Source organism: Mchenga conophoros, linkage group LG3 (assembly GCF_057382185.1).
Source record: "Mchenga conophoros isolate Kocher_MC1m ecotype Shallow Benthic linkage group LG3, M_conophoros_male_GT1.1, whole genome shotgun sequence".
In the NCBI taxonomy this organism is placed as follows: domain Eukaryota; kingdom Metazoa; phylum Chordata; class Actinopteri; order Cichliformes; family Cichlidae; genus Mchenga; species Mchenga conophoros.
Window position 1 is genome coordinate 51,344,992 of NC_140528.1, and position 14,608 is coordinate 51,359,599.

At 38.6% G+C, this 14,608-nt stretch overlaps 2 protein-coding genes across 2 annotated transcripts in view; one reads left to right on the plus strand and one right to left on the minus strand.

Moving 5' to 3' along the window:
- Positions 1-6,498: 6,498 nt before the first annotated feature.
- Positions 6,499-11,985, plus strand: LOC146579343 (uncharacterized). The gene is made up of 5 exons (XM_085269283.1): positions 6,499-7,217; positions 7,385-7,558; positions 7,877-8,050; positions 8,658-8,704; positions 9,574-11,985. The coding sequence occupies exons 1-5, from the start codon at positions 6,775-6,777 to the stop codon at positions 10,095-10,097; spliced, it is 1,362 nt and encodes a 453-aa protein (XP_085125409.1). The 5' UTR covers positions 6,499-6,774; the 3' UTR covers positions 10,098-11,985.
- A 1,885-nt stretch (positions 11,986-13,870) lies between these two features.
- The window catches only part of LOC146579344 (uncharacterized), a 179,885-nt gene continuing 179,147 nt past the window's right edge, over positions 13,871-14,608 (minus strand). Inside the window, exon 4 of the mRNA XM_085267945.1 lies at positions 13,871-13,924. Within this exon, the coding sequence (XP_085124071.1) occupies positions 13,871-13,924 (54 nt within the window). The remainder of the gene's footprint in view (positions 13,925-14,608) is intronic.

Genomic DNA, 14,608 nt, shown 5'->3' on the forward strand with positions numbered 1-14,608 from the left:
ATTATTTAAACATTTGATGGTCTCAATAACAAATGTAAGCTATGACCAGTGTATGACAATGCACTACTCCACTATACACTACTTTAGTGTTTACTGTAAAAAGTTGAAATCAGCTTAGAAGTAAATGATTCTAGAAAATAGCTTTGTTTTCTAAAACATAATAAGAGTCTACTAACCTTTTGTTGAGTTAATGTTTTCTCCAGAAAATAATCCTTTTTTCCTTTTACTGTTGGTTCCACCAAACTTTTTTTTAAAAAAGAAGTTTGAAAGAAATCTCTGTTGTTATTGGTCAGTTTTTCCTGCGTTGGATCACTGCTGCAAAATAATTTACAGTACAGACAAATTACAGCAGTGAATGTACACTCTCCCACAATCCTTTGCTTTGTGCAGTAAAATAATGTAAAAACATCTTAGAGTATCTTATACATACATATTCCTGTAAAAATACTGTTAAATTTACTAAAACCATTTACAGTGTACTATGGCCGAGTATTAAGCCCCCCCCCCCCCCAAAAAAAGAGAATAAAGTCAAAATTTCGAGATTAAAGTTGTTTCAAGACAAACTGCTATGCCCTCCACAACATGCCGTGTCTAGATGAATTAGTGAAACATCCTATCATGTCTGTGATGCAACAAACATCCTCTTTATTGCCTGTTTTAACCATCCTCATTATGGATAAACCTGCATCTGTCCATTACCAGACTTTTCATTTTGTTCAACTCCACTCTTTCAAGATGCAGCTGTCTGCACCAGTTTTTCTTTTCAGTGTCATTATACTGATCAACACATAGTGCAGAGTCTATAGCAGGTATCGTACAAGTTAGTGCCATTTTACTCAGATGGAGTTAACGAACTGCTGGTCCAGTTGTCACTGAAAACAAAAAAAGTAGTCGAAGTTAAAGCAAGAACTGAATTATGAAGAACAGAGGAAAATGTAAAACACACAGTGGTCTGCATCTAGTGAATTTATTCAGAAATGAAGCAACAACACGGAAATGCTGGGTACATACATGTAATACATGTACATACATGTAATATGAGGCCCAGTAACTAATTTCAAAGAGATGTTTGGGACTTAAAAGAAAGGGTATAAATTCAGGGTGGTGTTAGTCGTATTATTATAATTATTATTATTATTAAGGGGTATTTCACCCCACACTGCGGGCAGGTGGGTGGGCTGAGTGGAAATCCAATTCTGTAAACACAAAAACTCAAGAACAAAGTGGTGCAGGATTTTGAAACTGATAGCAAAGGTGCTGCTACTGAAAATCTCAAAGGATTTCACATCTCTGAAGTTTACCAAAAATCTCGTGAACACAAGTTGATTTGTTTAAATACACCTTTGACAAATAACAGGCAATGAGGCATCATCACTGTTTGGTCATGTATGCTGTCATAACAATGGAAGTAAGCATTTGCTGTGATTAAGAGATCGTTTTTACAATAAAACTTAATAAATAAATAAATTATGTTTACTTCTGGTGACATAGATGTTTCATGGGTGACACAAGGCTGTTCCACGACTAAAGATTCTACTGTAAAATGTTGATAGAAAGCCAATCAGTTTAGAAGTAATCTAGAAAATAGCTTAGTTTTCTAGAACATAATAAGAACCTACTAACCTTTTGTTGAGTTAATGTTTTCTCCAGAAAACAATCCTTTTTTTCCTTTTATCGCCAGTTCCACCAAACGGTTAAAAAAAAAGGAAGTTTGAAAGAAATCGCTGTTGCTTTTGGTCAGTTTTTCCCAGTTGGATCACTGCTGCAAAAATAATTTACAGTATGGACAAATTACAGGGGTGAATGCACTTTCCAAAAATCCTTTGCTTTGTGCAGTAAAATTGTTTCAAGACAAACTGATATGCCCTCCACAACATGCTGTGTTTAGTTAGTAAAACATACGATCATGTCTGTGATGCAACAAACATTCTCTTTATTGTCTGAGAGTTTAACGATCCTCATTATCGATAAACTTGCATCTGTCTATTACCAGACTTTTCATTTTGTACAAATCCACTCTTCCAAGATGCATCTTTCTGCAGTTTTTCTTTTCAAAGTCTTTATACTGATCAGCACAATTCATGTGCTAAAAGAGAAATAATTTCTTTTCTTGTTGGAAAAACGTACTATGAAGTAGGATTTCACTAACTCATCTAAACAAGGCATTTTGTAGACAGATGAGCAGCTGTGGCAGTTTGTCCTGAAACAACAAACCGAATTTCGATTGCTGGCTCTAATGCTCCAAATTACAGCAATTGAGCTGACAGAAAAGGAGCATAAAAACGAAAGTGAAACTTAAAAAAATTAAAAACAGACTGTAACTGTCAGTGTTTGTTTTTATAAAATAATTCCATTTTGTCCAAATTCGTTTTGACTGTATTTCATCTTGCGCTGAGGGATCGTTTCAGGTGTGGCAATTCTTAAGTAAAACCTGGGACCATTTCGTGGCCTTTGCATTTTTCAATTCCACGCCATTTCCACTGTGTTTAATGGAGTATAGCCAAATTTTCAAAAATGTATTTTTTTTTTTCATTTCTTAAATGAGCTTAAATGGCTGAGACATACATCCACTATCGAACCTCGTGGCCGACGCTATTTTTCACGCCAGAAAAATTACGGTCAAAGGGATCGTCAGGTTTCCAGCTTAGGTTTCGTTTTGGACTACAGGCCTTAGAGTTGTAATTTTTTTATTTGTCCACCGGGTGGCACCCTTGCTTCACATTTGACCTCTGCTGGAAAACAGCGGGCTGCTTGGACAGACCTGCCGGAAATGAAGCCTCATTTCCGGCGTGCAGCAGCGGCTTCGCCCGCTGATCGGGCGGACCATTTTTTGGTCCCTAGGACCATGAGAGGGTGCTTTTTTTTTTTTTAGTCAACAGGAAATGACGTATTTGTTGTCACGTGGTATCGGACGTGTGGGCTGGAAAAAGCAGTCCCCGGTGATCGTGCCCCGGTGATCGTCGCGACTTACCCCGGCAACATGCACTTATTTCGGCCTAGAGGAGGAGCATTTGCCGCCTGGAGACCATTTTCTGGTCCTGAAAAAAAAAAAAAAAGGCGATCGAAATGACTCTTGGTGCCAATCTTTAGTCCATCTAAAGGCCTAATTATAATAACAATCAAATATTACTTCAAATGTTTTTTTGGGAAAATATTTAGTTTTTTAGTTTTTATTTTAGTTTTTTTGTAATTTAAAGGGTTAAAACAACGAAAATATAATTAAAACTTTATATGAATATTTCAGGGAGAAGTAGTTTTAAAAGACTGACCAATTTAAAGTGAAAAAAAAAATTAATATTTAATATTTTTATTGCACTTTTTGGGTGTGGTCGATAGTGTGCATTTTATGAAATGCGCTCCTGGAAAAAAAATAAAAGGCAATCGAAATGACTGTTGGTGCCAATCTTTAGTCCATCTAAAGGCCTAATTATAATAACAAACAAATATTACTTCAAATGGTTTTTTTGGAAAATATTTAGTTTTTTTGTTTTTTGGGGCTAAAAAAACAGGGCGCTCATGTAATAAAACTGGGATTTAAAGGGTTAAAACAATGAAAATATAATTAAAACTTGACATGGATATTTTAAGCAGAAGTAGTTTTAAAAGATTGACTAATTTAAAGTAGAAAAAAATATTGATATATAACATTTTTAGAGCACTTTTGGGGCGGGACCATTTTTTGGTCCCGAGGTTCACGAAAGGATGGGATTTTGAGGTTCTACCAAAGGTTAAGGACTTTGGCTCCTCTTTCCATGCTCGGTAATAAATCTGGTCAATCGAGTGCAATGCTGCGTTTTACGGACTAGGAGGAGGGAAATTAAAGCACGGAAATCGCCGAAGTTTCTGATCTAACTGGGAGAAAGAAGCGGGTTTTCGATTAGATTAGATGGAACTTTATTAATCACTGGGTGGGTTCCTCCAGGAAATTCCGTTTCCAGTAGCACCGACAGAAGTTGCATGTTACAGATACAATAAGGGGAATGATGGTAAGGATATAAAATAAATATACCATATATACACTTGTACATATATATAAATACAGAAGATATCATATGGATACATAGGATTGCACATTTGAGTGAGTCTGTTGCACAGTCGAATATAAGAAAAAATATTGCAAATATTGCACAGTGTAAAAAAGCACTACAGCTTAGTTGTTCCCGCCCTCCTTTGTCCCCTGATGGCGTGGGGGAACAAAGGAGTTTTTAAGTCTGTTGGTTCTTGACTTTGGGAGAAGCAACCTGTCGCTGAATAGGCTCCTCTCAACAACAAACCGAGAGGTAAGCTGTTTATGTGCAATAATCCAAGCAGGCAGGAGCCACATGTTTTAAATGTAGCGTAGATTCTCTGCTGGGGGAAAACGTTTCATGTTCAAAGCTGTACACGACTAACACTGAAAAAAGCACCACAAGTTTGTGGTAGAAATGTAGAAATACTGCTGTACTTGATTCTCAGCTGCTGCTCAGTCTGTTCTACACCGCGGTGACTGCAGCTACTAGAACAAAGGACACCGAGAATGAACAATAACATTCATTTGCATAATAAATGAATATATATATATATATATATATATATATATATATATATATATATATATATATATATATATATCACACTCACATGAATACACTATCAGAGATCTACACCAACTTTGGCAATACTTTAATTCACATGTACCTTACTGTAACTATTTCTGTTGTTTTGTTTCTGTTTTTTTTTTTATATTGAAAAGGATTTATTCCAATATGAGGCCAAACATTGACTATTGAAAATGTTTATGATGAACTGCAAATTTACAATGATGCAATTGCAGAATTTGTCCTGGATAAAATATGTTTTATAAATGGACCCTTTTCTTTCCTTCTTTGTTTTACAGAGTGGAGACTTCTACCATTGATTTTATGTGCTGTCCCTGGGTGTGTTTGTGAAATCAGACAGCTGCAGTGATAATATAAGGGGTGTGTAACATTGTTTTCCTTTCTATATCAGTCAGCCTTCACCAGTATCAGTTTGGGGTTTCCGTGCAGTAGTCAAAGGAGCTTGGAAAGAAAAGCGTCTGAACTTCTTTAAGTTGCTTGAAGACGTTTCACCTCTCATCCGAGAAGCTTCTTCAGTTCTAAGGTCAAAGTCCCAGACTTAAACCCAGTGGGAGTTTCCCCCCAAAGAGGGACAAAGGACAAGGGACGCGACGAAGGCTGTCCAAATTCGTAGACTTCTCCACATGTAGCCAGCACATGCGTCCTCCTTCCCTAGATTTGAAGGATGGATCAGGGGTATCTCTCATGTCCCACCATATCCCAGCCGATTCCAGTTTTCCAACAATGGCGACAGCTATTACTCTTATTACTCTTTCTCGGTCACAAAATAAACTTTTAAGATATTTTCAGGCAACAATGTAGCTGTGTAAACTTCAAATATCTGCTTGGTTTATCAAGACATCACATATTTGTTAAAGTGCCTCTGATGTTTTTGGAGACGTGTGTTACCACCAGCTAGCCGGGGTTCAAGGCTTACTAAAGCCGGCGAGAATAGTGGACTAGACCGGGAAGGCTGGGTCCTCTGAAGGATGCAGCATAGGTTTTGGCCTCACTTCGAGGCAACTGGTCACAGTAGATGGCCGCCCCGCCCTGAGCCTGGTTTCTTCCTGTTAAAAGGGAGTTTTTCCTTACCACTGTCACCAAAGCGCTTGCTCACAGAGGGTCATATGATTGCTGGGTTTTTCTCCATTTGTATTTTTATTATTGTAGGGACTACCTTACAATATAGAGTGCCCCGAGGTGACGGCTATTTTGATTGATATTAATAAAGTTGAATTGAATACAGGTTGATTATTTACACTGTTGAATTCACAAAGGTCAAACCTCTAAATCAGCTAAATAAAATTCATAAATCCCACAAAACCACAACAAAACAAACAAACAAAACAAGTGATGGACTAGATAAATGCCAGTAGTTGCATATTTGCTCAGTTGGTGAGACCGACTATGAGTCAACACTATAGCCAAAAACTGAGGTATCGCTGTATGTGTTACATTCTTATCTCCAATGACTGTTATGTTTGTTCAGATCAGCAGCAAAAATGGATGAGGAGAAAAGGAAGCGATCTACATTCAGACAGTCATCCAGTGAGACTGAAGCCAGGTAAAAATGACCCGTATAGGGGACACACACACACACACACACACACAGGGCGAGAGAGAGAGGGGGAGAGAGAGAGAGAGAGAGAGAGAGAGAGAGAGAACAGTGTCACTAACAAAAATTAGTTCTTACATTGTCTGTTCTTCTTTGTTATTTCACATGTTTAACTTTGGTCATTTTGGTCTTCAGTAATTTAATCTTAATTAAGAGAAACAGTCTGAAAAAGCATCAGTCCTTAAAATTCTGATCAAGATTTTTTTAATTATTATTGTGTTGTGTAAGACAGATGTTGTTTATTGTGTTTTGAGAAATAGTCAGTTTGCTGTTGGGTCATGCTGTTAAAGCTGATTAACCCTCTCAAGGCAGGCGTTGCCGATTTGCAACAGTTAAAAACTAACAACCTGATTACCCCACATACATATTTTATGGGTTTTTTTTTACTTTTTTTAACTCAGAAGTACCACTGCAGGACTTGGTTGTGCATTTGCAACAAAAACTTAATTTGAGCCTGAGAGGGTTAAGAGAGCTTATAAAACAGACAATCCTATTTAAAGTTGAAGTTTCAGTAAGAGGAGAAAGCTCAGCAGCTTCCTCGATCTAAAGAGCCAAGAACATACATTACTTGATCTTTTAAAGATGATGGTTGACAAAGTGCTGGAGAAGAAAAATGGCCACCTGGACTTCTTCCTGAGATTCCTTCTTGGCCTCCTGGTTGAACCAAATCGCAGAGTCCTTCATGGTCTGCTGCCTTCACCTGATCAAAGTCAAGATACTGAAAAGAAAATCTTGACTTACCTCAAGTCTATGCGAAGGAAGAACCTCTCTCCAGACAGCTGCATCAACCTTTTCCAGACTATGGTCGAGATGAGAGATCACAAAGTCAAAGATGAGATTCAGGAATATCTTGCACTGTCAGATCGTTCAAAAACAGAGTTGACTCCCCTGCACTGCTCTGCACTGGCCTACATGCTGCAGGCATCGAAGAATGATCTGGAAGTCTTGGACTTGAAGAGTTACAACACATCAGAGGAGGGCAGACGGAGGCTGATACCAGCAGTGAGGAGCAGCGGAAAAGCCTTGTAAGTTTTATTTCATTGTTATTTGTTCATCTTTAAAGCTGAATCAACAATACTGTTGAACAGGATATAATACAAAAAGAAAGGTACAAATCCTATCTGCCCCCAGTGGCAATTACATACTTATTCTTCATTTCTATTTAAATAAAAAACCTTATTACCCCTTTTAGACTAGCAGACTGTAAAGTGACTGAAGAGTGGGTTGAGCATCTGGCCTTTGGTCTCACCTTCCCCTTCTCACCTCTACGACATCTGGACCTGAGCAACAATGACCTGAAAGATTCAGGAGTAGAGCTGCTGTGTAAAGGACTGTCGAATCAGTGCTGCAGACTGAAAACTTTGAGGTACATGTTTAAAATACCGTGCCATTTTACAAATAGATGGACAACCCACCAAACCAGCTGCAAGTTACAACTCAACTCTGTCCACAGAAAATGTTCTTTGGACAGTTTAAGGTTTTTCTGTCTAAATTTTTGAAAACCAACATCTGTTAATGTAAAATCTTTTTATTTATTTTGTTTTGAGAAATACTATAACCCCCATCTCAATCCACATAATTTTCTTGTGCTTGTAATTTATGCTTTCAATTTTACTACTGCTGATGTAGTTCTAAAATAACTTTTAAAACCTGCATTGATATATACCAAACATTGTTTTCTCAGGTTATCTGGTTGTCTGGTGACAGAAAAAGGCTGTGGGTTTTTGGCCACATCCATTAAGGCTAATCCTTCTCATCTCAAAGAGCTGGACCTGAGCTATAACCATCCAGGAGGAGTTGGGAAAAAGAAGCTCTCTGAGCTGAAGGATGATCCAAAATACAACCTCAGCCAACTCAAGTAATTTTAATTCTGGCCCTGTGTCATCCACTGTTTCAGAAACAGCCCCCAAATACCAAAGAGAAAAAAGGAAATCTCGGAACCTATGTTTGTATGGCTCGTTAATGTAGGTGGGCAGGTTAGCGGGTCAAACTGGAAATTTATTTTTGACCCTTAAACATTGTGTTTTTAAAAGAAATATTGCTCAGAAACAACACGCACACACTGCTCACTATTTTATCTTTGACATCTGTATCTACCTTATAAAGACACATATGCTCATAATTGCCTCTTGTGGCTCACTGGGAAAAAAGGCAAGCAGCTTATTAGAACTTGTGGTTTTTGTGGTTTAACACCTGTCAGTGCACAGCTATTTCACTGACCTTTCTCATAAGCGTTCCAGATCATGATCAAAGAGTGCCATCTTTTTGATTTTCTACAGAACTAAATATAATACTATTGAGCTATAGCAAAACTGCATGTTTTTTTATTATTATTATTATTATTATTATTATTATTAATGTCAAAAGCAACAATGAAAACATTTTTGTTTTAGGCTATAAATGGCATCTATAAATTTTGGCTATTGCTAATATGCTTCATCTAATTCTCAACTATATTTTTTCAGTTTTGAACATGGTGGACATCACCGGATGAAACCAGGATTCAAGAAATGTGAGTACCTGTGAAAATGCTTTTGACTGAAAGCTGTGATCAAGTAAGAAAGTGCAAACAGGATATTTATTTACTTAATAACCAATAATATCATACCACTCAGAAGTTTGAAATTAGTCATCTATGTTTTCTCTATTTTGTAGATTATTTAAAAAGAAGTTCCTACCATCAACATTTTATGGATATAAAAAATAAACAAAAAAACAAAAAAAATAGGAGGTTTTCTACTTCATTGTTTGCATCACAGTTTTTGCACAGTTTAAAAAAATCTACATGCCTAATAAGCTTGTAGGAGTGCCCATACTCCTCTGATTGAAACTAATTTTATATTTCATTTAACTGCTAATCCTTGAAATTGAAGTAAATGTGACCCTCACAGAAATGTAAAACTGTATAATTTCTTTAATAAATTTATGAATAAATATAATAATGTGTTCATCATTTGCCTGACTGGGTTTTCTTTATGTAAATTAGATCATTTACCAGAAAATAAAAATAATAAAAATAGAAAGATTAAATTATTAATATTAATTACTCTGGTCAGGTCTGAACTGTTTAGGATTTACCTGACAAAGGTACATAAGAAAATGCAAATGTCCAGTGGCTTTGGGCATTAGCGGGTTTTCAACTTGTTGCTTTCATGTCTGAATGTTACCTGTGCTACTTGCACAGGTAACATTCAGACACGAAACCTGTCACTGTGACTGTTTACTGATGAGTTCAAGAAATGTAGAAGAGAAAAGAAAAGAATATTCTAACCCACATCCCCTAAAAGTGAAGGTGTGAAATTAAATTTTTTGAAAACCGCTTTAGATGATTGACCTTAGAAATCAGTGCTATTTGTGAATAAAGTGTTTTCTTACCTCCAGATGCCTGTGAGCTCAGTCTGAACTCCAGCACAGCTCACAAGAACCTGCTGCTCTCTGAAGGGAACAGAAAGGTGACCTGGGTGGAGGAGGAGCAGCCATATCCTGATCATACAGAGAGGTTTGATTGCTGTCAGCAGGTTCTGTGTAAACAGGGACTAAAAGGACGCTGTTACTTTGAGATGGAGGTGTCAGAGCCCTTCTGCGTTGGGTTAACATACAGAAGCATTGGCAGGAAAGGGGATGTTGATGCCTGCAAGCTGGGACAAAACAACAAGTCTTGGTGTCTGATTTGCTCTGATGATGGTTGTTTTGTTCAGCACAACAAAGAGAAGGTCTGTGTATCTTCTCAGTGTTTGCGCTCCAGTCGTGTCGGGGTGTATCTGGATTCGGAGGACAAAATTTTGTCCTTTTACAGAATTTCCTCTGGCAGTCTCGTTCACCTCCACACCTTCAAATCAACCTTCACTGATGTTCTCTACCCTGCTGTTGCACTTCACACTCATTCCTCTGCACTGTTTTGTTAGGTAACATTAAAAAAAAAATCAGAACTGCACTCAAGCAAACCACCAATGGTGAAGACATTTGGCACCAAAATGGTCAAAACTGGAGTTTCTCATTGAATTCTTTATGTACAGCATGGAGTTGCCAACATCTCGAAATAAAATGCTACATCGTAAAATAACATAAGAAAAATACACAATCCCCAAACACCTGTGGCAGATGGCCGCCCCTCCCTGAGCCAGGTTCTTCCAAAGGTTTTTTTCTGTTTAAAAGGGAGTTTCCCGTTGTGAGCAACTGGCTTGCTCAAACAGCTTCATCTGACTGTTGAGGTTTTCTCCATGTTCTTTGTATTATTGCAGGATCTTTACTTTACAAAAGCATAGTTTAAGTGAAGCCAATCAACAGCTGGTGAGCTTTCAGCAGTGCAACAATAGTTTTTAGCCAAAGTGTTGTGGTGTAGAAGTGTAGACACTCATTAACTGTTTAGGTACCTTTATGTGAACATAAGAATCCTTTTTAAAAGATCCATACATTACAAACAAATAACATAAATAACATAATTGGCCTAATTTACAGAATATATACAATAACTGAGTGTAAAACATGTAACAAAATCCTCATTATGAAACTTCACTGCATGAAGGTTTCATTACAGGCCAATTTCTGAGGTTTACTAGGTTTTCAGTTTTCTCTGATAATTGAACATCATTACCAAATGGAGCTCAGATTTTAAATTGCTCTCTCTGAAGCTGAGTTGAATTGTAAACTTTTCTGAGCTGCTTTCAGGAGGTAAATGTGAAATAATCAGCATGAAGCAGTTTGTACTTTGAGATGCATCTGTTCTATCATTAGATGGACCTGCTTTTAATAAATTCACATTTCTGCCACTGACAGACTGAGCCACTTCTATAGATTTTGTTGCATTGAAATAAGTAATTGTGCTAAAGTGATATGATTTGGTATGTAAAACTACAATTAATATGTACTTATAAATTGTATCTTAGAATTCCACAAACTCTTGCACAGCTTTTTTGTGTTTTGCCTTATGTCTTGAACAAGACCCATATTTTTCTATCTCACAGTTTCATCAAACTGCCCTAAAGTTAGCAGTTAGTATAAAACATTTCTACAGTAAACAATAAGAAGGTGACTTTTAGGATATTCGAACTATCTTCTTTCTAATTTTGATTATTTTTGTGCCGTCGAACTGTTTTCAGATTTGAGATCCAGAGCTGTTTGTATTTATTATTATTTTTACATCCATTGCTTATATTTGAGTTATTTTATTAGGTTTGAATGTTTTGCTCTTCTCTGATGACCATGCCTCACTGAGTAGAAATGATGACTTGTGACCAAAAAGAATCAGGATACGGTCCCTCTGTTAAATGCAGCTTTTTATTCTTTTTCTGTAAGTGATTGCAATACTAAACAGCCTGACGACCACAGTGTTGCAGGTTAGTGAATGTTTTCTTTACAGTGTTTTGGTTTCCTGCTTGAGGATCTGCTTCGTTCAGCGCCCCATACACAGCTCTCCCATCAGGTCATGGCATCCTGGGCCACAAACTACACCCTGGGACAGTGATACTATCAGATAATAAAGGAACTTTGAACTGCATGCTTGTTTGTGATGGATTTTTCTTTCCTATTGTTGGACTGATTAACACTTGGTTTCTCTGACTTCCTTGTCTAGCTGTTTTATTCAGTTCATTGTTACAAAGGTGATATAATAAAATACAAGCTCTACGATATAGCACCAGACCCTGACAAGATTCACACATACTAGCTAAGAAGCTAACAGCACCTGGCAGCACAAATTAACCAGCTGCTAGTGGAGAAGATGCACCCAGGATGCCCAACCAAAGAACGGACAGTCCTGATCTCCAGAAATGGCTAAGGTGAACTGCAATGACAAAAATCAGGATATCAATTGGTCTTTGACCTCTGTGAAGAATCCACTATTCCAAGGATTTTGCCAATGTAAGGATAAGTGCTCTGCAGTTGTTTCATTTAGCTGGATACTTTATTTTTGGTAGTGGCACAATACAGAATGTTTTTCGGTGCTGGCACCTGCCCCTAAACTTAGACTGAACATACTGTGGAGAACTTGACACAGCTGGGCAGCACAGTCCTCCACATCACCCATAAGTCATTGTCTTTTGTTGTTGTTGTAGCCAATGATGGTATTGATTCCTTTCCACACCTTACAGGTATTGCTTTATTGTAAAAATCAACAACAACATCAACATCAATGCGGATACCCCTTCGGCGCCAGCTTTGGGCTCAAGGCTGGAGCCGAACAAAAACTCCCTGATAACGACTGTGTGTTGACTGTTCTTCCCACTCTATGCAAGGCCACCTGGGTTGGCTGGTAGACTGTTTACTTAGCCTGATAGGGCGAAGAACACCGTCTCAGCTGAACTATGGACACGCACACACATACATTTACACTGATAAGCACTCACACATCCCCCTCCCCTTCCAATGCCTTCGATGCTTGTTGCCTCCTGGGAACACGAGGCGGGTCTGGGCCCGCGCTGGAGAGTCAGTGCAGTGGCAGGATGGCTGCTGTGTTGCCTGGGATTACTCTTTATCCCCTACCCAACCCTGTTGCTGGTCACGTGCTCTATAATGTTGTGATGTGGACATTTATTTGCTTTATGTGCAGAGGAGGTTTTTTTTTGTTTCCTGTTCTCATGCTGTCCTCCCATGAGCCCAGCATGAGTAGATGTCTCTTTTTTTCCTCTTGTACTTTCCCATTGTAGTGTACATTTCAGTGTTTTTTTCTGTAATGCAACCGTTCTCTGACTTGTATCCCCATGTGATGTATGTGTTGTGTGTGTCTGGTCGGGGAGCAGGTTCATTCCACTGCAGGGCAACCTGCCACTGCATGTGGCGAATAAAATTTGAACATGAACTTGTAGATTCCTTTCTATCTTCTTTGTATATCTTTTTATGGTTGAGGATTGCCTTGTGCCACTTGTGATCTAGGGTTTGTTATTGTGAAAACAGCGTACAGTCTTTGTAGATATGACTGTGTCTCTATAGAAGCTGATGTACTAAAATAAGCAACCTGCCTGCCAGTGTCCATTCTGTTCTTATCTGTTTCCAAAAACACATTCCAATCTGTGCATTCAAAGGAGGTCCGTAGAGCCTCAGTACCATCGGGTATCTATTTCCCTACCATAGGTTTAGCTGCAAGCTGTCTCTGCACACAGGGATTATTACAGGTCTGCAAAAACAAAACAAGTTATGGTCTGATCTGCCAAGTTTTGGTAAGGCATTAGCTCCATAAGTGTCTTTGACATTAGCATACTGCAGATCAAATGGTAGTTTGATGCTAACAAAGAGAGTGAAGCTAGTCAGAACTGAGGGGATTGCATTGTCAGAAGGCAACATAGTGTCAGCGGTTGGGTGGAGGCGAGGAAGAAGGAACCCAAACGCAGGGCTCGCAGGTAGGTGACGATTTATTATAAGGAGTGGATGAACAGAACAAAGGGAGAAAATGGCTGGCTGGACGACTGACTGAAGCACTGACTGACTAACTGAACATACAGACGGAGAGACAACATCACAATAACATCAATGACACGACATTGGACTGGTTGAACTGAGGGACATAAATACACAGGCTGAGTGATGAGAGATTAGAACCTGGTGAGTACACAGCTGAACATAATGAACTAATGATAAACGGGAAGAGGACGGAACATAATGCACATGGACCAAGGCTAACACAATAAAACAGGAAGTGGAACAGGCAGAAGATAAACAGTGAACGTGAACTGAAAATACTGGGTCACCGACCCAGGAACCCTGACACATAGCAGACACTGAGGACAGCTACAAGTACCTGGGAATCACACAGCAAATAGGAGTTACAAAGAGGCTGCGAGGAAAACTGCAACCACCAGCTAAATGGGAAGAACAAGATCTGGTCAATCATCACCTGCACCCAGCATGTGATCAGGTACCCTGCTGGGATAATAAGAAAGCCAAAAGGAGAGACAGAAGCCACTGACATCAAGACAACAAAGCGCCTTACCATGATAAGATCAGCTTCTTGTTAGCTTCTCGTCATTTCAGATTTGTTCAGATATTAGTTAGTTTAGATTTGAGTTAAAGTCATTAAAGAAGCCCTTAAGCCAGCATCAGGCTTCAAATAAAGATACATGTTGCACAAATGTTGCACAGGTTACGTTAAAGAGAATGGTCGGCTAATACTATAGCAAAAAGATATCCTGATTCCAGAATAGCAATGTTCCTTATGGCCCACTTGCCCTACCCTGAAAACCAAGGGAAGCAACTCGGGAAGCACCTTGATTAGAACCACCTCCCTCAGCTGGCTTCATTCAATGTAAAAGAGCAGTGGCTGTAGTCCACAGTCCCTTGGATGTCGAAGCTCCTTAGTCTGTCTCTACGGCTGATGGCATTCAGTCACGTTTCCATCAGAGTGGATTGTCAGCGATCTGTCTTGTCAGGCTCTCAGCTCCCTACTAGGCGAATTGCAGATTTCAGGATTTGTGCCGCTTCCCTA